Below are 26,646 nucleotides of genomic sequence, written 5' to 3'. Positions count from 1 at the left end.
TCACAACCAATCCGTGGCTTCTCATTCTGTGGAATTCTTGAGTATTCCTTTCTACATCTTGCATGAGGAGGATGGACAATAGCTGGCATGCTATCTTCCTTCAGGATTTAAAAACAATTCCTGGGTGCCAGTATACCAGCTGGCATGTCCGTCTGTTCTCCTATGCTCTCATCATGTAACCCACCCACCTCCATTTTCTTGGATGGCGGGCAAGTCATTATTTCTCTTCAGCTCCATTTTGCATCCATCGCATTTCTCCATGGTGTGCCATGATTTAGAAGGCATTGAGCATATGGCATAAACATTCACATTCCTTTCCTCTAAAGTGAAGAACAGGTGACTCTTCCCTCAACAAATATAAATTCCTTTCGGGTCTAGTCTTTGGATGTTTTTAATACTTCAGTCTTGGTGATTCTTTTCTCTTGAAAATCTGATATTCCCATTCTTAAAGGAATATTTTCCCATTCCACTAGTAGCCCAGCTATAGAAAAGGATATGGAGTGGCACGGGTGGTAGTGGTAGGAGCAGGAAATAGGGGACTTGCCAACTATCTCCCTGGCTAGAAGAGAACCCCTATTTTTATTTAAATGATAATGAATTAGATAGGCAGAACAGGCTATGGATATACATTTTTAATAGATGTTTTAAAATTTCATCTCACTGTATTCTGAAGACGAGTCATCATTTCAAATCAGAAGGCCCCAAACTGGCCCATGGGCAATACCACTGAAGTTCCTTTGGGAAATGGTAAGTTTGAAAAGATGATGTAATTTTCCCCCAAGTACCAGGGGTTAAGTTAATAAATCACACTACAGAGTCAAAACAATCAACTAAACCTGACTTTATATACAGTTTATTTCACTAGAGACTGAAATTTTATACACAGTATAAAGGGGCTTCTGGATAGCACACATATAGTTACTGACTGTACTCCTTAAGAACCACATTTTACATTATACAGAATTAAGTACCCTATCATTAAAACAGTATTCCGTGACTTAAAAAAAAATGAAACAAAACCCTACATATAAATGAGATTTACCATATGCACTGTGCAACTGTTTTTATAAACATAGCTGAATCATCAAATGTGAATTTAAAATACAACACTGTTATTAGAACATTATTTTCCATTGTGATGTTCCATGTTGTATTAGACAGATCTGATTAATCCCTGTATGAATCTCAAAGTAGTGTTAAGTTCCAGGTAATTGGCAGCAGCTTCTAATTAAGATCTCAAATGAAATCTTTTATAAGGAGCAAAATTTTATAGCACATTGCTTTATTCTCTGCTGGTGTAGCCAATAGCCTCTGAATCAAAATAGGATGTGATTTTTCATTTATGGATCTCCTGGTGATCAGGCATGAGATGAAGCTTTTAATTCCCTTGCTGGAGAGGCTCCCAGGGTAGTACTTGGATCTCTTGGGGTGGGGTCAGCAACTTGGGGAAAAATTGAGCTTGGAGAGTTCCAAAGAAGATACCCACACCTCTCTGGAGATTCTTCTGATTCTCTTTTGCCCCTGGTATGCCCATCAAACACACAGAAAGAATACTGCATTACGATTCATGATGTCTGCTCTTGCAAAATGACATAAGGAATATGCATGTAAACAAGTCTGAAAGATTTCTTCATTTTCCCACTCCGCAGAATGGGGCAGTGGGGGTGTATCAGCTAAGTGAGCAAGAGCATTCCTTGAGGAAAGAACCGCTTCACTGTCACACAAAAAACAGCAATTATATTTGTGGATAATTGCATCCAAGTCTTCGCCTTCCTCCCTGCCCCTCCCAAAGGTCATGAATGTTTGTAAATTCAATAAATAGTAGAAAAATAATCCTTTGCTTAGAAATTTTGAGATGCATTGTTTCAACCTTATTCTTGTGGGTCCCATTTAGCAAATACCAGCTCAATGAATCTTTTAGAAACCAAGTAGAATCTTGGGAAACAAACAAGCAAACCCAATTGGTTGTACATAATAGCTGGACATCTTGCCTTCCTGGGTCCCAGCTCTCATGGATTTACACTCTTCCAGTTAAGGGAAGCTGCACAGCCCTGGCTCCTTGATACATTCCTCTGGCTCCACTCGACGAGGGTTTTGAAAGTTTCATCCCTGTGTTTGGAGCTCTGCCTTCTCTCCCGTTTTATTCATGTTATGGCAGGTCCATTAATCAGACTTTATTTCGCCTCCATTTCCAAGTCAGCCTCATGTTCTCCTAAATGTAATTTGTTGTTCTTAACCATTTTATAACAAGCAGGAAATGAGTTTGACCACTCCTAGCAACACCCAAACACCAGCTGTCTCTTCAACATGAATTTCCATCTTCCACAGCCCACCTCCACCCCAGTCCCTCTCTCCATTTTCTTTTCCACCTTCTCTTCTCTTCAAGGGGAAGATGAGGTTGTCAGCATTCTGCATCCACAGTATGTACTGTCACTGCTGCTTGTAAGTGGTGATTGTGATGGAGGGTAGGGTGGTGTAGTCGGTAGTGGTGGAACTTGTGGCTTAGCAGGGCTGCAGTCTGGGGAGGAGTGTCCAGATCTAAATCCTCATCATGGTTTCCAACATCGACCCCGGCTGACAACGGGTCATTGTTGCCTGGAGGATTTTCACTATCTTCTTGGGGACTCATGGTGCTGTAACCTGGAGAAGAAATAAAAAGAATTTAGAGGCTTGAGGGGGGTGGGGATGACAGCTCAGGAAACAAAAATATCTTCCTCTTCTACCCCATCTTTATATACAAATAAATCAGGTTGTTTATACCTAGCTTTCATCTCTCTCCAGAGCTTCAGCTCTGCATCATCAATTGTCTGCTGGACAATTCCACTTGGAGGTCTGAGGGACATCTCCAACCCAGTACATCTAAAATGACATTCATCTTTCCCCCAAATCCCCTTATCACAATGTCCCTATTTTTGTCCAGGGTATCACAGTTCTTTCAATTGTCCAAGTCTGCAACCTCGGAGTCATTTTCCACTCTTCACTCTCACTCACCACCTCCCCTCCTATCCCTACATCCTGTGAGGGTGTTATTGATTCTGCCTCCCTGGCATCTTTCATAGATGTCTCTTCTCCATTCGCTTGATTATCACCATGACTCAGGTCTTAATGACCTCTCACTTGTATTACTGCAAGAAGTTCCTAATTGGTCTCTCTGCTCTAGGTTCTCCCTTCTTCAATCCATGCTCCATAAGGCTACCAACAGGACAACCCTCAAGAGCAGAGCTGACCATGTCACTCTCCTTCTTAAGAAGTTGTGTTGTTCATATTTTCAGTTGTGTCTAACTCTCTCTGACCCCATTTGGCTTTTTTTTTTTTTTTTTGCAAAAATACTGGAGTAGTTTGTCATTTCCTTCTCCAGTTGATTTTACAGATGAGGAAATTGAGGCAAACAGGGTGAAATGACTTGCCCAGGGTCACCCAGCTAGTAAGTGTGTCAGGGTGATTTCATTCGACTCTCCCTTATGTGCTTACTTTACACTTCAGCCAAGCTGGGGTCCCTGCTGTTCTCACTTGCCCTTGCTGATGCCTCATCCAGCCTCCATCACCCCTGGCAATACTGTGACTCCACCCATGCCTGGGAAGATTTCTCCTCCTCCCTTCCCATCTTGGAATTCCCAGTTTCCTTCCAGGGCCACATTCTCTTTGTGCTCCCTACTCCTAATTCTTCACCTTTGCTTTGTATAGGTTTATGAGAAGAATGCACAACATGGAGTCATGGGAACTGAGTTCTAATTCTACTCTCACCCCTTGCACATTGGGTAATCATAGGCAAACTACAACCTCTTTGGCCTCAGGTTCTCCATCTGAAAATGAAGGGGCTGGATTGAGTGAGCTCTGAGGTCCCTCTCAGGTCTAGCACAAGGCTCCAAGGCTTCCCTAGTTTAATGTAAACTCAGGGAGGGAAGAGACTGTTTATTTTTGTCTTTGTGTCCACAGTCAATAGATATTTATCAGTCAGCTACTATGTGATAAGCGCCAGGGATGTAAAGAAAGGCAGAAAATCCCCTGCTCTCTCAAGAAGCTTCTATTCTAATGGGGAGACATCATGCAAACAACTACGTAATACAAGAAATAGCCAGGGTAAATTGGAAAGAAGTCTCAGTGGGAAGACACTATCATGGAGGACTAGGAAGGCTTCTTCCACAAAGGGGGACTTCAGTGGAGACCCAAAGGAGGCCAGGGAAGCCTGGAGGCTGAGCCAAGGAGACTTGGGGGACAGCTGGGCCTGATCCTCCAAAGTAAGAAGAAGGAGCATCCTGTGTGAGGAACAGTAAGGAGGCTGGCGTCACTGAATCCCAAAGAGCATGGGACTTAGTAAGGTTTAAGAAGACTGGAAAGGCAGGCTTGTCAAGGGCTTTGGAAACAAAGTGCTCCTGGAAGTGAGGATAATGGGAAAACCCTAGAGTTTACTGAATAAAGGGAATGCCTTGGGAAGAGCAATATGGTGGCTGAGTGGAGGATACATTGGAGCAGAGATGACCACGCAGCAACTACTGCAATAGTTCAGACTTGAGGTGATGAGGGCTTAAACCAGGGAGGTCACAATGTCAGAGGAGAGAAGGGGGAGTACCTGAGAGATATCAAGGCATAAATGACAAGAGTTGACATTGATTAGATATGGAGGGTGGTGAGAGTGAAGAATTCAGGAATTCAGAATTCAAGATGGGAGCCTAGGTGGCTGGATGGGTGGTACCTTCAACACTAATAGGAAAACTAGGAAGAGGCCAGGATTTGGGGGAGGAGGTAGATAATTAGGTCAGTTTTAGACAGGTTGAGTTGAAGATGTCAACAGAACTTCCAATTTGAAATGCCCAATAGGCAATTGGAGATGTGAGATTGGAGGTCAGGGTTGGACAAGTTGATCTCAGAATCCCACACAGTAGGTACTTAATACATACTTGTTGAACCAAACCAGATTTTCAAGTGAGTTATTTTAAAAGAAACCAGTGAAGTACAATGAAGATTTTCAAAGGAAAGTCTATAGAATTCAGGTCAGGCTAAGAAAAGTAACTGGAGGGCAGAGGCCTGCCTGCCTCTGAATCTTTATCGCCATCACAGTAACTCCCCACTGGCAACTGATGGAGAGCCAGCAGCCGCTAGTGAACCAATCAGCTATTTTCTGTATAAGCTAGCTCACCCTGTTTAAAGATTCATCCTTTTTGGTATTCTAAGGAATATCTTTGAAAAGAAAATAGCCTTGCTGATCAAAGGATTCAATTTCCAAGATGCTGACACGTTTTTAAATATTGCAAAAAAAAATCCCTTTCAAAATTTCAGAAGCGACAACCCATGCATATTGCTACTGCATTCACAGTTAGCATCAATCAGCTTCTCTCAGGGCCTGGAGATTTGATGCATTTGCAGACAGTTGAGCAGAAGGGTTTTGGGGCTGAAAATCCGGACCCACACAGAGACAAAGAAGGCGATTCTCTCTTTCCAGGCAAATGTCAGAAAGGTCTTTTCAATAGTACAGAAAACACCTTAGTATTAGGAATGGAGGGGGACTATTTTCTTTGCTTTTTTATTCCAGGTAGCTGAAAAGTGAGCCTTTCAATGTCAATCATGCCTCAGGTTTGAAAAGAAATGAACATGGCCATCCAAATCCAGATGGTTTGAGACAGCATTAAAAATGACTGGAAGTCAGATCAAATGAGATAGCGTATATTCAGACCTTAAAGTGCTACGTCATTGTGATTAGCAATGATCTTCAGCACTGCTGATGATACAAGCCCCATGGGAAGGGGCAGAGCAGATCTAGGAGAGGCCACAGGATGGAATGGAATGTGGTGCCTTAGACAAATCACCCACAATGAAGGTGCTGGATCAGAGGAATCATTCTTAACCTTGGTTGTCTCAAGGCGTCCTTGGCCAATCTGGTAAAGCCTACAACGCAGGTCTGACAGTTATCCCTCAGATAGCTTCAATGGCTCATTATTGTTTCTAGGAAAAAGACAAATGCCTGGTCTTGCCATTTAATGCCCTCTGCAGCCTGGCTGCCTCTCACCTTTTCAGACTCCTCTCTCATTATTCCCCTTCACACGTTTTCTTTTTGGACCAAACTGGGCTCCTAGCTGTTTTCTGAACTCAAAATTCCATCCTATCTCTGTCTTTGCACAAGGTATTTCCTTGTATAATCCCCAACTTCTTGCAAGGCTCCACTCAGGCGCTGCATCCTAAAGGAGGCCTGTCCTGAACCCTCTTAGGGTTATTATCCTAAAAGTCTTTGTGGTTACTTTTATAATCTACCAAGTACATAGTCCTTGCCTGATTTTAAACACCCCCATCAGCAGAATGGGAGGGTAAGACCAAGGTATCTCCAATACCTTGCATATAGTAGGTACTTAATAAAAATTTGTTGAATTGAATTTTGTCAAGTCCCTGAACACTTTCTCTCTGTTGTGGTTTTAGAGATAGGGAGCTTCCAAGGGAGGAATTGCCCTCTGCCAGTCTAGGCTGGCACCTTCTTTGTAATTGAGAGCACTATGACACTGCCCAGGGCACAGATGGGTTCTGACACATCCAGAGTTCTATCATTAGTATGGGATGGGCAGGGCTGGAACAGAAGGTCTTCTGCCTGGGAGGCTGCCTGTGTACCACACCATATTAACATGCTTAGACTGCCTCGTAAAGAGCTGAAGCCAATGAGCAGCAGCAGCAAGGCCTTCTTAAAGAAATCAGGTGTTATGCTACACTGCTAAATTAAGGGATCCACTCTGCCCTCCCAGAAGTCCTGGGCTCCAGGGACAACCTCAACTGCACCCTGATCCAGCTAATGGGGAGATGGGAGCATCAGTGACTCAAGGTGATGGCTTTGGGGAGGGCCCTCAGACCACATGACCTGTGAACTCTTTTCTGTGCCTTGGGGAGAAGAGACAGCCAATGAGTAGGAAAAAAGGAAAGGGATCCAAAGCTCAAGCCAGGCTGTGTGGTTTTCGGATCTCTCACTCTGCCTTCTGCCTTTCATCTGCTTCCCTTCCCTCGATCACTAAGAGAAGGAGACAGTGAATGGACCCTCTTAAACTTGACTCTGGGCTCTATGAGGCTCCTGCACCACTTCTGCTAGCTGTGAGAGCTGCAGTAGACTTGGGGGAATGGGGAGTGAGGGAATAGTTTTCTGTTTCCTCTAAATTTGGAGCTAGTGCCCTTGGACACGACAGGATGGTCATTACACTCATTTCACAGACCAGGATTTGGGAGATAGCTCCTGAAAGTCATATGTTCTGTACCATGTAAAGTTAATGAGGTTATTTTCAGGATCTCAGACCTGAACAGTCTATTTACAGTGCCAGCACTCTGGAAGGAGACAAGGTCTTGGGATAGGAATGTCATTTTTTAAAGTCAAGGCTCTCATTTACAAAATAAAGATGAGCTTTACATTTTTTACCCCAACTTATCTGAATTAGATCCTTGGCTTCTGTTTTGCTGCTAGGGATTTCCTGATCATTACGTAAGTCCAATCAGTTTAATCAGTATGGCCTAAGTGGTCACTACTGTGCTTGAAACAGGCATGCCCTTGGACCCTTGTGAAAATGCCTTCCCTTGGGGGAAATATGGTGCACACAGAGAAAGTAAGACTGAATTCAGGGTCTTCCCCCAAAGTCTTGAGGCAGTTTTAAGCTATTAAAATTATGTGTCACAATGAGGCAGGGATTGTAAGAGGTAGGAGCAAAGAAGGATTGCATCCTGAGCATGGGGGCACAGACTGTACAAAGAAGTAGAGGAGGGAGATGGGCTATTGCAGTGGGGAATAGCAGGCCAGTTTGGTTACATGTTCAACCCAAGGGAGCTGCCCCCAATAGGATCTCAGAGGTTACCTATTCCTTACCAAGACCCCTCACTAGGATACATTCAAATACTTATTCAGGCTTTCCTGTAATACATCTGGGAAAAGAGAGCCCACTAACTCCAAGGAAGCACAATCCACTTTAGGGATAATGCTAATTAGAAGGAATATTCCTTTATATTGAATTGAAATTGGTTTCTCTGTAACTATCTCAAATGCCTGGCATGTTCTCCCACCCCCCTAGCGGCTAGTACAATGCTTGGCACACAGATGAATGCTTGTCCATTGAACTGAACTGAATCATTTTAGAGGCCAAACAGAGGTCCAAGCAGCCATGACCCTCAAGTCAAGGTCCATCTTGGGGTGCTTTGTCTGAAGAGTGCTGACACCATAGTACTGGCCACAGGCAACATCACATTTAATAACTGTTTACTGAGTGAATGAATCTTAGTGTTTGGGCCAATTAGCAATGCTGTGGGATTGGTCACTGTCTAGCCTAGGGGTGGGAGGAGCTTGAGGTCTATGAGTCAGTCATTGTTTCGGAGGGGCCAAGCAGATGAGTGTCTGAGGCAGATTTTGGCCGCAGGTGTTCCAGGCTCCAATTCCAGGACCCCCTGAAGGTGGCCCCCAACTACCCTCATGGACCAGCTGAGCTGGTAGAGTATGGACATTCTGAGTAGAGAGAAAAGAATTCTAGGAAAAACCCAAATAGGCATTTCTTGAGGGCAGAGGCTGGTTTTTCTTCCGGTGTCTCCCCAGCACCTGGCACTGGTGCTGTGCTCAATGATAAATGCTTGTGGACTGATCCTGGGACATATCGGTCTGCTTAGGGGGTCCTCTGGATGACACATCATAAAAGTATGCCTAAGGACATTTCAGGAATAAACAAAGGCATCTGAGTGGAGACACACCAAGACACACAGCTATGACCATTGGATTTGGGGACCTTACCGTGATCACTCTCTGTCCCAGATCGACCCCAGTACCGTCGTCTCCGTTCTGGGCTGTGTGCATGGCGTTCGATCACTGCTGCTATAAATCGAGTGTTGCTGACTTGGAAGACAAGTACAATTTATTTTTACTCACACATACCAATTCTTTATGATCCCACGTCCATTTCTTTCCCACAGTAGGCTCATTCAATGCTAGGGCATCTGTGCTTTCGAAGGATGGGAACACTAAGGATTGTGGTAAGCAGGAGACGGTTTCTATTTTGGAAAAGGGAGGTGGAGGAAGCATTTTTAAGGAGGCATCAGATATGAAGCCTGAGGAACAGCCAGATTTAGGGGCATAGATTTGGAGACAGAAAGTCCCCTAGAAATCATTTAGCCCAACATACTCATTTTATCAACAGGGAAAATGAGGACCAGGACTGACATCACCTGTGTAGTAAGTCAAAGGGCTAGAATTTCAACCTGATCCCCCAACTCCAAATCCAATATTCTGGATACAATCCCAAACTACCTCAAACTCTTCCATATCTTTGGTTTTCTAACATTAGGATCGTAGGTCTTGGAAATGGAAGGGAGCTTAGAGATGAATCTAATTCTGACCTCCTTTTTTACAAGGAAATACAGTATAGAGAAGTGACTTAACTAAGGTCACAGAGCTAGTAACACGTAGCATTTATATGGAACTTTAAGGATGGCAAAGTGCTGATTTTCACAACAACCTTGAGCAGTGGGTAATATTATTATCCTTTTTATTTTACAGGTGAGGAAATGGAGGGAAATAGAGGTAAAGTGACTTGCTCAGGGTCACATGGCTAGGAAGTGTCTGAGGTAGGATTTAAATTCAGTCTTCCAACTCCAGGTCCAGTGTTCTGTCCACTGCAGCACTTAGCTGCCCATTCACCCACTCGTTTTTCATGGGTCATAAATGAAGGGTAAGAAAGGTTCAGGGAAGTTTGGTCACTTGTCTCAAGTCATTTGGGTAGTGTCAGAGGCAGGATTGGAATTCTAGTCCTCTGACTCCAGAATCAACCCCCTTTCCCTAGCCTGGAGATGGAAGAGACTTTGGAGGGGAATAGAATTCACTTCCTTTGTTGTACCGTCAAGGATCAGAGCCCAAAGGGGGGAGCCCTGCCTTGCACCATGGAATGGAAGAGCCAGGTTTTGAATACAAGTCTTGGAAGTCTGTATCCATACATCTTATTGCTTCCTTTGGTGAAGGAAGCTCTTTTAGCCAAAAATAATTCTTTTCTTTTTCCTCACATATCTATTCAAATCATCAAAAAGAAGAACATATTCTAGAGTGTTAGATTAGGAAAGAAATGAAGAAGTAGGAATTCACAGCATGCAATTTTCATAAATCAAGCAGTGAAAGAAAAATTCAAGATAAAGTACACTCAATTCTTCAAGATTTTCCATACAAAATAAAATCACTCACTTGGCCTTAACTTGGGTAGAACACACAGCGACTGACTAAAAACCCTGAGTCTGAGCATCTCCAATTGGAAAATGAGGCTGGAGCTTCAGGGAAGGCTGAGAGCCCTGATCGGCGTACTGTCATGCAATTGGACAAGGGGTGGCATACTTACTGATGCCTCTGTCTTCGTGACTATCATCATCTCTTTCGTCCCTGTCATTCTCCAGGTTGGACATCCGCACTGACATTTCTATCCAGCAATGGAAACAGAAAAACTTTTCGTCAAACAATCCCATCAAAGAAACTCGTTGCTTTAATGCCCTGCTGGACAGTAGAACTTTGCTGAGTGGGAGGAAGAACTCTATGGAAGGAGGATGAGTAGGGTCTCAAGGCCATGGGGGTAGAGGGTGATGGGGAGGAGAGAAAAGAGATGACAGATACCTATTGGACTGGCAGCTGCTTCCCAAAGACCTCTCCATAAAGGAAACAGAAGCAGTGGGAGGGATGGGGCATTCTACCCACCAGCCCAGAGAGCTAGAAACAGAAGGAGAAAGCCACAAGGAGAACTCAGATTGGGCTGAAAAGCTCCAGGTGACTCCCTTTCCAGGGCATCTTCACAGAAGCCCATTTTTTTTTTACAGATAAAAAGTCAAATGACTAAGTACTACTGGGTGATCATTACCTCCTGGCTACCCCCCATTGTGTTTGGTTTTGGTTGGTGAGTTCACCAGTAGAGGGAGCTCCTTTTGGGGAAACTGCTTCAGATCAGGAACCCATTTGGAACTTCTATTTCATCTTAGAGAGGTCCCTAAGGCACAGTGACAGCTGAAGTGACGTGTGCATTGTCACAGAGTCAGTCAGTGTCAAAGGAAGAACTGGAACTCAGGGCTCTCTGACTTCTGGCTAGCCCTCCATCCCCTAAACTGCCCTGGTCAAGGTAGATGCTACTTAAAAAGCAGTAAGTGTTGGCCTAAAGAATTCTAGATTAGAAGTCAGGAGATCTAGGTTTGAGTTTGGGCTCACCATGTGACCTTGGGTAAGTCACTCCACTTTCTCTGGGTCTCAATGGCCCTATCTGTAAAATAGCAGGCTCAGATTATAGCCATGATCTAGTTCTAAAAGTGACAAAGGAATCTAATTTTCTGGTAACACTGGTGCTGCCAGAGAGCAGGGCAGGGGCAAAACCAAGCTGTAACAGGTGAATCACATGAACACCGTGCAGCAATGTTTCAAATAAGATACCCAGCAGTAGATACCCATAATAACAAGAGTGTCACAAGAGGTCTGCCACTCTGGGGAGACATGATGCACAAGTGTTGAGTCACTAGCCTGGCATACTAGCATGGGCAGCAGAGGAAAGCATGCTTCTGGTGGTATTCAAGATCTCTGTCTAGCCTGAGCAGAGTCCTGTCAAGGGCTGATTGGTGCCAGGTGAGAAGGGACAAGATGCTGGGGAGTCTCTGGAAAAGCAAAATAAAGCTCTCAGCAAAGCCTCATGGGACTCACCCTTGAAAGGAATTAGGAGAAGATGCAGAGGGAAAATCAAAACCAGACATCAAGCAGGTAAACATTTGCATCTGCATAGAAAACAGACCCACAGCACTGGTCCTGCAGTTTTACTGGTTATTCCTACTCCAAGACATTAATTACATGTTTAAGTCTGGAACAAGTGGGTATGTTGATTACAGCTTTCCTTGGACCAGTCTGAGAGGCCAGTCTCTGGGATGTGTATGGGCAGCCGGATGAAACCCTCAGCATTATCAGGGGGCTGAGTGAGAGCCTTTAGCTTACCCTGGGCAGCCAGAGGAGACATATGCTGATGGCTTCGGCGGTGAATCTGATGGCGGTAGGCGTAGACAGCCAGGACGAGCACCATAATGCATCCCATGATCCCCCCAGCAACTGGTCCCACAGGGGCACTCTTGACCATGTTCAAAGTAATCACTTCGTCACCTTTGTTAAAAACAAAAACAAACGTGTCAGATAAATGTCATATAACTGAGGGAAGGAGCAGAAGAGGGAAAGAAAAGATCAAAGAGTATCTCTTCTCAACAGGCTATAGGAATATTTGCTCTGTGTCATCTGGTGGCTCTCAACTGAAACTGCAGGACCATCCTGCTGGTAGCCCAGAGCAACAAGGGGGAAGAAGGAGAAAAATGGGCACGTAGGGATGCTGAGTGATGAAAGTAATTAAATGGCTGAAAATCCCCAAGAGCTTTGCATGGAGACTGAACCAGGAGTGAGGCTTAGGATGTCATGATATTTTAACAGGCTGGAATGCTGGCCCAGATCTAGCTTCGTTTGAGGGACTGACATAAAGTTTTACACTTGGGGTCCAAAAATTCACTTCCCAAAACTAAATTGAGGACAAGCATGCCCATTTCCATTCTGAAAATGATTCAAGTCTTCCCTCGTCCTGATCAACAATGAGTAGACAGCAGGTTTAATGGCACCAGGGCCAAGATTTGCCACATGGCCATAGGCTAGATTTTTAATAAATTATTGGTGGTTGATTGACCAATGAGGGATTAACTATGTGAGACGATAGCCAAGGAAAGCTAACATGATCTTAGGCTGTAGCAGGAGCAGCACTGGGTTCAGAGCTGGGGAAGTGAGAGTCCCTCTCCATTCTGCCCTGGTCAGACCACATCTGGAATACTGTGATCACTTCTGAGAATTACATTTCAGGAACAACACCGATGAGCGGGGGAGTATCCAGGAGAGCAACCATGGTGGCAATGCTCTTCAATAACTTAAAAAGAAGATGGGCTGAGGGAAAATGGGGACATTGAACCCCAAGGAGAGAAGGCTTGGGAGGATCATGGTGATTGAATAAATTTGAAGGAAGATCATGAGGGGAGGGATTAGGATCATCCTGTTTGGCTCTGGACAATGGAATTTGAAGTAAATGTGTAGACAGTGCAAATAGGCACCTTTAGGCTCAACATCAGGGAAACTTTCTCAACAACTAGAGTTGTCCCAAAGTGAAAGGGAATGTCTCAGGAGGCAATGAGGTCACTTGTCATAAGAGACTTTTAGCAGGAAGCTTGATGATTATCTATTTACCAGGGACATCAGAAAAGGTATTCCTTACAGCAGGGGCCCTGAACTTACTTTTAAAAAGATCTTGATAGCTGTATTTCAATGTAATTGGCTTCTGCTATATCTCTGTATTTACAAACACCATTCTCCAGACTTCCTAAGGGGAACATGACCCAACAAGAACTCCCATGGTACAGGTGGGACTAGGTAAGCCCAGAAATACCTTCTCACTCTCAAGCTTTGAGCCCATGAGTCAGAAACCTGAATTCCTCCCCATCCATGACAAGTGGTTAGCCGGGCTTTACCCCAAATTCCCCAGAGCAGACAACTCGTCAAGCTCCCAAAGAAGCCCTCTCCATTTCTCAGAGAGCTATTCTTAGAAACTCTTCCCTCTAGTGAGCTAAATGCCACCACCTTTGACTTCCCTCAAGGTCTGCCCTCTGGAGTTCGGCAGAATAAAGTATGATGCTTTTACAACATGGGAGCCCTAGAATTATTGAATCTAGGGCTGCAAGGGACTGTCTTCTATTAATTAAGCTTAAAATCTCCCTCTTTACAAACTTAAAGATGGCTATTGTGTATCCCCAACATCTCCCATTCTCCCGGCTAAACATGCTCAGTTTTACCAACCAGTCCTCAGTCTAGCATGGCCTTCTGGGCCCTCCCCATCAGGGTGCCCCCTTGGGATGCAGGTCTAGCTTGTTCTTTTCCTTGCTACAGTATGCACAGAGACCAAGACTCTACACATGGGATCCCCTCCCTACTCACATTCTCCTAGAGAACTTAGCCAGAACTCTCCCTTGCCATGCTCTTTCCTTGTACGGTATTTGTACATGTCCTTGTTGTATTCCCCTCACTGGACTTGAATGCTATTTCATTTGGTTTTGATATCCCAAGCGCCTAGCACAGTGCAGGGTGCACAGCAGGTATTTAATAATATTTGATGATCAAGACCAGTAACTTTGGAATGGACGATGTGGTCTAGTGTCATGGGGCAGCTAGGTGGTGCAATGGATCACGCACCAGACCTGGAGTCAGAAGGTCTGAGTGCAAATCCAGCTTCAGACACTTACGCGTTGTGTAACTTTGGGCAAGTCATTAAACCCTCTTTGTCTTAGTTTCCTTATTTGTAAAATGACCTAGAGAAGGAAACAGCAAACCACCCCAGTATCTTTGCCAAGAAAACACCAAATGGTCATGGAGAGTTGGACAGGAATGAAAAAAATGACTAAGCAATAAGAAAAGTATAGTATAAAGAAAAGAGGAGTTTGGGGACCTGATTGGGTTCAAGTCCTAGAATTCCTCCTTCTTCCTATCTTATATACTGTCTTGGTCAAGTGGCTCAACCTTCCTCATCTGTAAAATGAGAGGATGCCTATACCCGGATGACCTGGAAATCTATTTCTTGTTTTAAACCCTATGTTTTCCTCATCAGACCTCCAGTTAAATCTAGGGTGAGACTATTTTCAGATTAATGAGAAAGGTGATCAGCTGGACCTTAGATCTCATTTCCTTTCAGTCTTTTAGATTACTGCAGGGCAATATTTAAGCTCAGCATTTTGATAAAAAAGGAAGACAAAAGGCATCTGTCTACTTGACTGGAATAGCCCGCAGATGGACTGCAAACTTCAGCCGTGGTCTGGTCAGCTCCAAACCCAGGGGGATTATCTCCTCCCTAGTTCTCATCCGAGGCCTAGCCCAGTGCAGTAGAAGATCTCAGCTTGCTTGCTACGAGGTTGGCTAGCCTGATCAAGTTTTCTGCATCAGAAAATCCCATCTATAAGAATCTGCAGGTTCAGACGGCCTCATCCTCACTCCTTTTCCCTGCTTTAGAAGCAACCAGCTGGGGAAGCAATTGTCTGCTCCTTTGGGGGTCTTGGCCAAAAGCAGCTGGGAGAAGGGATTAAAGAGACAAGGAAGACACTCATTTTAAAATGTCATCCCCGTCACGTAGGCGAGACTGACAGTGTCAGATGGCATCGCTCCTGCCGCCTCTCGTCTCTGCGCTCTGAAGCAGAGGGCTTACCGATCACTCCCATGTCATCGACATAGGGGCTCTTGGCCCCCACGATCCCGCCGAAGCACTCCTTCTGAGGTGCGCAGTATGACTTGTCCAGGTGGGTTTTGCCATCACTGTCTACCATACACCACTCACAGTCCAGCACCCCAAAGCAGTCCCTGATGCAAAAGGAAAGATTTATTCCATTACTCTATAAGATGAAAATACCCCATAGGTCCACATTTGCTTCCCGCCCTCCACACTCCAATCTCTGGTACTTAGGGAGATGAAAGGTAACTGTTCAGGGGAACCATCGCCTCCATGTTTCCCCTGGCTCCATTGAATATGGTAGAGGCAAGGGGATGGCTGGCTAGGGTTAATTGTACAATGTCCAGAAGAAGCCCTGCTGCCTGCACTTGTACCTGACTGCCTACCTGACTTATGGTATGGTGCCAAGAACCTAGGATGTCCAGTCAGAGGTCCTGGATTCAAATTCTCCCTCGGCCACTATTACTCATGGAATCTGTGTTAGTCCTGGGATATGTCTAAGGGAGCCTCAACCCTCTCACCTTTGAAGGGAGGTCAGAGTGGATACCTTCCAGGTCCCTTCTATCTCCAGAACAGTAGCTCCCGAATCTCTTGGTCTGAGGACCCCTGCACTCTTAAAAATCATTGAGGACTCACAAGGCCTTTTACTTACGTGGTTTACATATTTATACTTGTCATATAAGAAATTAAAGCGGATAATCTTAAAAATATCGATTAATCTATCAAAAACACCAAGAATAAAGCAACTGCATGTTAACATAAATAATATTTTAGTAAACTATATTTTTCCAAACAAAAAACAATTTATTGAGAAAATGGCATTGTCTTACATGCTTTTGCTAATCACTTTAACAAAAGATGGCCAGATTCTCAGATCTGTGTCTGCATTTAATTGGCTGCAGTATGAAGAAAATCCCATCTCCCACACAGATATGGAGGTGGAAGAGAGGAGTATTTGGAAAGGCAAATCCTATCTCTGTATTACTATAACAATTTTAGCAATAATTAATAACTATGAACAATCATCACCATCTTAATAATGCTAGCAGCAGTATTTGCATGGCTATCACAATCTTTTTGACTTCCCAGACCCCTTGGCAGGGTCTCTAGGGCTCCTCAGACAATGCAGTGACAGTCCTCTATCTCAGTGTTACAGAAACGGTCTCCACTCCTGAGCAGCGTCATAAGCTGACTCAGATGTACCAAAATGGAAGCTGAAAGAGCGGCGCTAAAGCAGTGACCTCCCAGGGCATCTCCACCCTTCCATTTGCCTCTTTTTCTCTACTTCAAATATAACTTTTAAAACTAATTTTTATCGCTATCTTTTGCTTCTAAATCCCTTTCATTGTGAATATATTTGTTCTCCTTTCCCTACTCACTGATCCATCCCTTATAAGAAAGAAGAAAAAGAAAGAAAAGAGCAGTTAAATAAACAAAAGGACACATTGACAGAATCTGATAGGGCATGCTGTATTCCACCTCCCTGGTTCCCCACCTCTGCAAAGAAGAGAGGGAGGTTCATAGGCTCTTTCTTTCTCTGGGGCCAACCTTGAACACTGTAACTTAAGTTCTTTTTTTTTTTCTGATAGAATTCAAATGAGCTTGGCATATGGTTTCTCAGTTCATAGAAGAAGAGAGGGATGGAATTAAAATGGAAAAACAGTTGGTGGCAAGAAAAACAGCCGGAAACTGGTCACGAGGGAGGAGGCAAAGGCTGGATCTAGCCAGACACAAGATCCTCCTGGGCTAGAGTTTCCGGTAGAATCCAAGGAGGATGGAAGCTTGCCAAGGAGAATACAAACTGAGGGCAGGGCCCAAGTTCATGAGTGTCAGGGCAGATGCTTAACAACTGGAAGCATTTCAAGCTGCTGGCCTTCACCTTTCTTTCCAGTCACACTGTGTGAGAAGCTAAATAAGGACCAGCGTTTCCATCTTTTATTTTCACTCTGCACCTGCTGACTGCTAATGAGAGATGGAGAATAATGGCCCAAGGCTCGGTATGGTGGGGAAAGCATCGGCCCTGAAGCAGCAAGGGGGTGCCGCAGCGCACACAGCTCTAGCCTGGAGTCAGAAGGACCAAACTGGTCTTAGACACTAGCTGGGTGACCCTGAGCAAATCACTTAACTTCTGTCTGCCTCAGTCTCCTCCACTATAGAATGGGAATCATAATGACACCTATCTCTGAGGGTTGTTGTGAGGATCCAATCAGATAATCTCTGCAAAGTCTTTGGCACGATGCCTAGCACTTAATAAATTCTTATTCCTTTACCCCCTTCTAGAGGCCAAAGACTTGGATTCAGATCCTGCCTCTGAGGCTTACCACCTATGTGACCTTTTATGCCATTTATTTTTTTCTGAGGCTGTTTTCCTCATCTGTAAAATGAGAGGATTGGGGTAGATGACCTTTGGGGTGACTGGAACAATGATTCCATAAAAAGTAAAGTTTCTAACAAAGGAGAATCAGATGTCTCAGACAATCCTGGACCTAAGCAGGCCTTCTCAAAGGGTCTTGGAAATGTCTAACTTCTAATTCAGTTTCTAATTCTTGCTGCGTCACACTGCTCCAGAATATTAGGAGGAGACATTGTATGTCTGCAGTAAAGGAGGGGCTGACAAGTCCACCTGCTGGGTATTAAACCAGTCCCTTTAACAGGTTCCAGCTGGGCAGGTGTGGAATGTACCGAGAGTGAGCAGAAATAGCAGCTTACCCACTTTCCATCCTCTGATTGCACCTGCTGTTGACACACTGGGGCAGAGCATCTTGCAAACCAGGGTCGATGGCTGTGTAGGTCACTGGCTCCTGGTGGACCTCACAACTTGGATTTCTATTTGGGGAAAACATGGAAGTTACATCAAAAACACTTCTTCTCAGTTACCCAGGTCCAATCTCCCCAGATACGGGGGAATTTCTGGCAATGGCAGGTGTGCAGAAAGCATGTTCCATGAATGATGATTAAATAGGAAATTTGGAGATGGGAGGCTAGTTCATATTCCAAAGCTGTATAATGACAGGTAAGTCCTTGATCCTCTCTTTGGTTTCTTCATGTACAAAATGAGGCTGGACATACTGGTACCATCTGCCTCACAGAGCTGGGAGAAAAATCACTCCATAGAACTTGAAGCACTAAAGAAATGAGATGTTCAAGTGAAAGAGGTGGCTCTGGAGTCAGTGAACCTAGATTCTAGTCCTGGTCAGCTCCAGAATCAAAGAACCTGGGTTGTAGTCTTGGCCAGCTCCAGAATCAGAGAACTTGGGTTCTCATCTTGGCCAACTCCAGAATCAGAGAGCCTTGGTTTTAGCCTTGGCCAGCTCCAGAAACCAAGAGCCTCGGTTCTAGCCTTGGCCAGCTCAGGAGTCAGAAGATCTGGGTGCTAGTGAAATCACAGGATTTGGGTTTTTGTCCTGGCTGGCTCTGGAATCAGAGAACCTAGGTTCTAGTCATGGTTGGACCTGGATCTCAGTGCTGGCTCCTTTCCCTTTTTTGGTTTAATACACTTCACTTGTCTGTACCTTGATTTTCGCATCTCTTAAATGGGAGGACTGGACAAGATGACCTATTTGGACCTTTCTAAATCTAAATCTATGAATTGATTGTCATGTAAGTAAGAGTTTTAATTCTGTAAATGACACATACATGTAAATGCATTGAGCTCCCTTCACTGCAAAGCCTGGAGGTAGATATCATTTTGAGATATTATGAGGCTCATACAACTTGGACTAGGCAATCCTAAGATGCTACCCTCAACAGCTAAGATCCTGCCTCATCAGCTGAATACTTCCTTGGGAGGAATCATTTCCCCAGTCCCTCCCCACAGCAACCAGCCGCACAGCCCACCCCCTTCGTTTTTACCTGTTTTCTGCATTGGTGAGGTTGCCTGTGCACTCATTGACCTCCAAAGGGCATTCGCAAGGACATTCACATTCATTCTGTTCCATTCTTAAAAAAAAAATGGAAATGGCCATGCACAGAATGTCAGCAAGAAACTTTACATTACAATACACAAAGGGAAAATGAGATTCCAGGGTAAATTAAAGGATGCCAGGCCAGTTATTAAAACCATTAAGATTTTAAATATTTGAGGGTAAGGGCAGGTTAGAAATATGATTTGTGATTTCATCTGTATGGAAATCCTGGGGTGGAAGCTCAATTCTGCTGATGCAGATCAGTCCTTCAATAAGCATTTATTAAACACCCACTTTATGCAAAGCACTGGGGAGACAGAGAAAGGCAACACTCCATTTCTGTTCTCCAGGAGCTCCCAGTCTAAGGGGGGAGATAACACACAGATAACTGTATATAACCAAGATATCGACAGGAGAAATGGGAGATCAAGAGGGAAGGCACTAGCATTAAGGGGGATGGGCAAGGCAATCACCTGCCACATCTACTCTTAGAGAGAAGCCTAGGGGTCCAAGAGGTTAACAGACTTTCCCTAAGGTCACCGAGTCGGGGGTGTCAGGGGCAGGATTTGAACCAAACCTTCCTGACTCCAAGTCCAACTTTCTGTTCATTCCACCATGTGACTTCTCTTTCAATACATAGTAAGTTAAAACATCTGCCTCCAAACCAAGCTACAGCAGGCCAGATGTACTCAAAGGGCAGTGTGTGTCCTCCAGCGTCATTCCCCAGATCCCACTGATTCTGCACTCCAAGGTCTTGTTAAAAATTACTTATTTTAAATCAAGAAACACTAGGAGCCCCTTAGCTTGTGGGAACTAGGGGGGATTTTGATCCCCATTTACCTGTGACAGTTCAGACAGAGCCTGTCCACCATGCTGCATGCGCAGAATGCCAGGGAATCACAGGTCTCATTCACTATCCCGACAAAAGCATTGGTTCCTGGGATTCTAGTCAGTCGGTATTTAGAACAGTGGCTGCCATGGACAAGGTTTGTCAAATCCCCCTGGAGAAGCAAAGTTATTTCAGAGGTAGGGGAGGTGAGCTTGATTCTGGGGAGAAGGAATGAGGGAAGAAAGCAAGCATTTATTAAGCACCTACTATGTGCCAGGCACCATGCTCACTGGTGAGGCAGACACTTGGCCGCTAACTTTATCAGACCACTTACCACCCTTCCCTTTAGAAAACTGGCTGCCTTTTCATAACAAGAATCCTGGCAAATCAATGAAGTCTCCTGTTCAAAAAGCAGCCCTAACCAACCAGAGGAGACTTGTTTTTCTTGCATAGAAAGAACTATTTTCTTTCCTGAAATAATAAAGTGAGCCCAAGATTTATTTGAACTGATTCATATTGAAATAATACATATAAAGCACTTGGCAAACCTGAAAGACGCACAGTATTACTAATAATTAGTTATTATTATTGTTAACTAATAAGTGGAATCCAAAGAATCGCAAACACGGTGACTTCAATAATTAATCAGTCAGCCAAGAAACATTTATTAAATGTCCCCTGGAAGCTAGGCACCAGGAATACAAAATGTAGTTAAACAACGTAAACCACAAGAAAACTGATGGGAAGCCAGGAAAGGCTGCGTAGAAGAGATAGTGAAATCGAACCCTCAGCAGATCCCACCAGATGGCCTCACTCTCCCCATTGTCTTAGTTTAACATCTATCTGTCTTTCTTACAAGGGAGGTTTGGTTGGGGAAGGGAGAGAGGGACAATAGATCCCAAAATGACCATGATGCTAAACCAAAAGGCACTAACAGATTATTGTCGAAATAATAAAAGTAGCCAACATTTGGATATCCATATCAATTTTGCAAAATGTTTTCCTTTTACTATCTCATTTGATCCTCAGATCAACTCTGTGAAGTGGGTGTTCTTATTGTCCCCATTTTACAGGTGAGAAAATTGAGTCAAATAAATGTTAAGTGACTTGCCTAGGGTCACACAGCTATAAAGTGTCTGAGTTCAGATTTGAACTTAGGTCTTCTGGACTCCACATCCCACCTTCTGACTACTTTATCATCTAACTCCTTAACAGAAAGAGCTCTATAAATGGATGCAGTGTGATGGAGGACAATTTATCCGATGGTAATAACATTATAAAAGAAGAAGAAAACAACTTGGAAAGATTTTGAGAACTCAGATTAATGGACAGCCAAAGCCCAGTTTTAGAGGACACTACCTGCCTCCTGCTAGAAGTGTGATGAGTTTACTGATGAAGAGAGGAGGGACAAGCATTTCTGGGCATGGCGAATGTAGGAAATTGTTTTGCAGGATGTTTGTTATGACGTTTTCCTCTTTATTGTTTACATTGGGGAAGTAAGTGGGCAGGAGAGAAAATAACTGCTTGTTTAAATAATTTTTTTAAAAAGTACTTTTTTACAATAATCCCAAAGGGGAAAGTAGTAAAGGTATCTCCATTTTACAGATGGGAAAACTGAGACTCAGATAAGTGAGATTACTTGCCCAAGGTTATACAACTAGTAAACTGAAGGCCTGTGATTCAGTCTCAGGCCATCTGATTCCAAATCTGAATTGATACAGCTGACTTAGCTGCCTCATTGATCAAACACACTGGGCATTATCCAACATTTAACTTTGGGCACATCTAGCACTTATTTTATGAGTCACTCACTCTTTCTTGTCACCTAGTGTATGTTTTAGAGGAGGCTTGTTAACTTTAATATTGACTTAAACAAAGTTAACTAGAAAGGTAGGCTGGAAGCCTCTCTTCCCAACCTAATGCTCCACCCAAAGTCAAATGTAAAGGATTTGTAGTTGTCTGTAGCCTAGTGCCCGGACATCACTGTGCCTAACCAAGGGTTGAGCTCCTCTGCATTGAGAGAGGCTGAGCAATCACTGAGAAGGGGACAAAAGACAGCAAAGGGTTAAAACAAATCCTGACAAACAAAGGTGGGCAATGGAGCCTCCAATTAAAGCAGGAAGTCTGCCCTCCGGGTGTGTCTGCTCCACAACCTTTGGAGGGGAATGGGAGGGGAAGGGGGGAGGAGGGAGGGAGAAGGGGGAAGGATGGGGGGTGGGAAAGCTCACTCACCACTAGACTGGTGTTAAATTTATAAAATCTCTGCACCGTCCTGTCGCTAAAACTGTTACATAGATTTTTCTTGACAAAATTGGGGTGGTTCAGAATGTCATTTGCCACCAGCGGCTCCTAGAGGTTGGAAGAAAAGAGTTGGTTAGCTGGGCAAGTCATTTCACAGCAATTCATCCAGCATTTATCAAATGGCCACAATGGGTGGCAGGCACTGGGCGGGCCACTGGAGAAGCCAAGACAAACTGCAGCCCCTGTCTTCAAGGATCTTAACCTTCTACTGCACACAGATAGGGAAGCACAAAAATATGTGGAGGGGAGGAGAAAGTCATTCTAGCCAGGGGGATACAGAAGGGGTAATCACTGGGGAAACAGGTACTGATACTTGAAAGAAGCTAGGGGGTTCCTTGGGGTAGAGGCAAGGAGAATGAGCACTCTAGAAAAGGGGTACAGCCTGTGTAAAGCCCTGGAGACCAGAGATTGGGGATGGAAGGTCCTGTAATAGGAATGGCAAATAAGCCAGGTTGGCTGGAATGTAGCGTGGATGAAGGGCAGCCTGGAAAGACAAGAGGAGTTAGATAGTGAAGGGCTTTTAATGCTCAGCAGTTGAGTTTGTACTTTCTCTTCCCTCTAGCCCCAGAAGCTTCTTGCACAGGGCAGTCATGTGTTTTAGGAATATCACTTTGGCAGCTCAGTGTAGGAATGAATGAGCTTCACCTCCCTTCCCAGCCAACCTTGTGCGTGATGTGCTGCTGTTCCACAGGCGCATGACCTTTGGGGTCGATGAGTGTTGGATGGGCCACCAGATAACCCCTGTCCTCCATGATGAAGCACCTGCTCCAAAAACACATAGCTCAGTGATCCAAGCAAGGGTCAAGAGAGTCAAAAAACATAGTTTCCTGTCAATTCTAAAAAGTAAGACTATGGAAGCTCCGAGGTCAAGGCAAGGCAAATCAACAAGCATCCATTGAGTGCCTTCTGTATAACAGGCACTGTGCTAAGTTCTGGGGATACAAAGAAAGGAAAAACTAGTCATTTTTGAAGAAAATCCTTCTTGCTGACAATGTACATCTCCCAGGATGTGAAATTGGAATGGAGAATTATGTAGATCAGCAATACAAGTGGAATCCCTCCCCATCAAAAGCAAAACAAGGCATTTTTCCAATTTAACAGCATTTGGAAAGCTGAATGCAAAAGCAATCTAGAGGATGCGACCCAGGTGTTGCTTTTAGCAAACTTTTAAGCCACCACACCATTTCCCCTTTGTAAATAGATCCAAATATACAAAATTATATTCAGAGATCATATCAAAAATTCATTTAACAGGACTCTAAAATACACCAGGGTAGCGAGGTGATGCAGTGCATAAAGTGCTGGGCCTGGAGTGAGGAAGACTCATCTTCCTGAATTCAGATCTGTTCTCAGACATTTACTAGATGTGCAACCTTCAGCAAATCAGTTAACCCTATTTAACTCAGTTTCCTCATCTTAATGTAAAATGAGCTGGAGAAGAAAATGGCAAACCACTCCAGTCTTTGCCAAGAAAACCCCAAATGGGATCATAAAGAGTCAGATAAAACTAAAAACTACTGAACAGCAACAAAAGTATACCAGGTTATAATTACATCAAACTGAAATCTGTATTGTAATTTACCTTTCATATTGCTTTTACGTTGTAGAAACCTATTACTAAGAGAAATGGGAATAAAACTTGTCATCAACAGGAGCAAAATGAATGGGCTAGTCATGTGGCAAGAGCCAGAGTGACCACTGTCTAGCCCAAGTGCTCCACTGGTAGCCTCAGACTATGAGGAGAAAGCAAGGAAGGTTTTCTTGTTCATAATTGTTGCTGAGTCACTTCAGTTACGTCCGACTCTCCATGAGCCCATTTGGGGTTTTCTTGGCAAAGATACTGGAGTGGTTTATGATTTCCTTCTCCAGCTCATTTTAAAGGATGAGCAAACTGAGACAGAGATAAATGACTTGGCCAGGGTCACACAGCTAACAAGTATCTGACACTGGATTTGAACATAAGAACATGAGTCTTCCTGACTCCAGATGTCCTTTTAAATATCTGGAAGGCAAAGACTTCCATTCTTCAGAAATGTCACAGTGTTTTCAGAGACTTCTGATCTTCCTACCACCAGAATCTTCTTAGACCTAACAACAAAACACAACCCAAGAAAGACAGACATGGGAGCCCTTGTCTTCACCAGAAATATCCAATTTCTAACAGAACAGAAGCTTTGGGGACATCTTTTGTCACAGGAATACTTTATATCAGAGGCTATGTCTATTTTCCAGTCTATGCCATAGAGTGTCATGCCTTAGTTGAGAAAAGCACTACCTCCAAACAAAAAGCTGTAGGCCAGCATCCAGAGTATACCCTCACCTCCCCTGTGTTGAAGCTCTTTGAGAAGCAATACATCATGCTCAGGGATCCCTAGGTCCCTTCTCTGTCCTTCTTGGTTTTGTGGTGTTTAAGCCCAATGACTGTAGGAATTACACAGGCTTACCGTATCTTATTGCCGCCATCTTGATTGCAAACCGGTAACAGGTCCATGAGAACTTTGTAGAAATATCTCAGTGTGAAGTCAATGCCCATCACTGCCACAGTATGCCCAGAAGACATCTGTGCACTTTAAAGAGACAAGAAAGCAAAAGATAAGAAATGAGTACCTGCCATTCTAGGCACTTTCTAGAGTGGAATTCTGTTTTACATAGAGGTTTAGCATCATGTTCCACATATAGAAGATCAAGTGAGTCACTGGCTTGATATAACATGGAGATTTCCTGAGGAGAAAGAGAGGATCTAGATGAATCTGAATAAGAATGACATTCCTGTGACCTGGAATTCAAGCTCCCACACTTGGAATCTCTGATTCGTGAGTATTCATTCATCTTATTGTGCCCAAACCCAGACTCACGACAGCTCCTCGATACCATAGTGCCAGTATGATACAGGTATACCCTCCTCCCCATCTCCACCCCACTTTCTAACTTTTAGAATGTGAATTCAGCTTATGAACATCAATCAAGTCAACACTCCTATTCCTTCTGACTTTCCTGTTTAAAACAGTCTTGTTTGTCTACTGAGTATCATCTTCCCCTATCAGAAGGCAAGGTCTTTGAGCGGCAAGGGCTGCCTTGATTGCTTGTATTTAAATCCACATGCCTGGCTGGCACACAGTTAAAACTTAACAAATGCATTCTCGTTCATTTATGATAAATAAGAACATGCATCTATCTATCTATCTATCTATCTATCTATCTATCTATCTATCATCCATGCATCCATGCATCCATCCATCCATCCATCCATCCATCCATCCATCCATCCATCCATCCATCCATCCATCTACCTACCTATCCCTCAATACAGTTGGTTACTGTGCTTGCTTGAAGAGGACCAAAATGACCTCACTATGTCAGAATTCACAGAGATACATATGATGAAATGAATGGAGAGCTGGACTCAGAATCATGAAGGTCCAGGTTTGAATCCTACCTTAGACACTCATAGCCATGTGATGCATGAAAAGTAGTTGGAAAACATTAAGTGGCATGGAATTGTTAGCTCTCGTACAAGGATGTGAAGCAAAGACATGAAGAGGTAAAGGACAGCAGTTCATATTCAACGTCTATCTCTTTTTAGTCCTGGTCAGTTCTGGCAGGGCAGGTTCTCCCCTATATCTTGTTTCTCTGGAGAACAGAATGTATAGAACCACAGAATGGCCAAGTTGGAAGGAATCTCAGAGACCAACTAGACTGAGCCAGATCCAAACAAACATTTCTTCCAAAGATGATCCAGCCTCCACATGAAGACCTCCAGTGATGGGGAGTCCCCTCCATCCCCAGGGCAGGGTATCTTGAGCAGAAATCTGCTTCAAGTGAAGTCCAGATTTGCCCATCTGTAACTTCACTCATGGATCCTAGGAAGACCCTCTTAGGGCTGAGCACAATAAACTAAATCCCTCTTCAATATGACTCCTTCAATATTGAAATGTAGCTCTAGATCCCCCTGACTCTCCTCTTCCCAAGGCAAAACATTCACAGTTCATTTGACTGAAACTCACTTGGCAGGGTCTCCAGCACTCTCACCATCTCAGCTGCTTTCCCTTGGATGTGCTCAACTGTCAGAGGCCTTCTCAATGTGAATGTTTACCTACGTGTAAACACCCTAGCACCCCAGCTTCACTTGTGAGCCAAACGTAACATATTACAATAACAACAACTTCTATAATACAGCAAGAAAAAACCCCACTTTACATATATTATCTCATTGGATCATCATGGAAATCCTAAGAAGTAGTTACAGAGCTCATCCCCATTTTAAAGGTGAGGAAAGAGCCACAGATTGAGTTACTTTCCCAAGATCAGACAGCTAGTAAGTGTCTGAGGTGAGACTCGAACTCCAGCATGCTTCTTTCTGTGCTTTCTGGGG

General features: G+C 43.9%; 1 protein-coding gene across 1 annotated transcript in view; it reads right to left on the bottom strand.

Annotated features, from left to right (window-relative positions):
• Positions 1-837: 837 nt before the first annotated feature.
• CACHD1 (cache domain containing 1) overlaps positions 838-26,646 on the bottom strand; it is a 248,813-nt gene continuing 223,004 nt past the window's right edge. The window contains exons 17-27 of the mRNA XM_072649735.1: positions 24,719-24,841; positions 22,937-23,036; positions 22,206-22,322; positions 19,985-20,145; positions 19,092-19,178; positions 17,949-18,065; positions 15,219-15,370; positions 11,942-12,103; positions 10,323-10,400; positions 8,735-8,836; positions 838-2,640 (exon numbers count right to left, since the gene is read on the bottom strand). Of these exons, the coding sequence (XP_072505836.1) occupies positions 2,402-2,640; positions 8,735-8,836; positions 10,323-10,400; positions 11,942-12,103; positions 15,219-15,370; positions 17,949-18,065; positions 19,092-19,178; positions 19,985-20,145; positions 22,206-22,322; positions 22,937-23,036; positions 24,719-24,841 (1,438 nt within the window). The 3' untranslated portion in view covers positions 838-2,401. The remainder of the gene's footprint in view (positions 2,641-8,734; positions 8,837-10,322; positions 10,401-11,941; positions 12,104-15,218; positions 15,371-17,948; positions 18,066-19,091; positions 19,179-19,984; positions 20,146-22,205; positions 22,323-22,936; positions 23,037-24,718; positions 24,842-26,646) is intronic.

The sequence above is a fragment of the Notamacropus eugenii genome, chromosome 2, assembly GCF_028372415.1.
Source record: "Notamacropus eugenii isolate mMacEug1 chromosome 2, mMacEug1.pri_v2, whole genome shotgun sequence".
In the NCBI taxonomy this organism is placed as follows: Eukaryota; Metazoa; Chordata; class Mammalia; order Diprotodontia; family Macropodidae; genus Notamacropus; species Notamacropus eugenii.
Note: the sequence above shows the minus strand (reverse complement) of the source record. Positions and strands in the feature narration are given on the sequence as shown.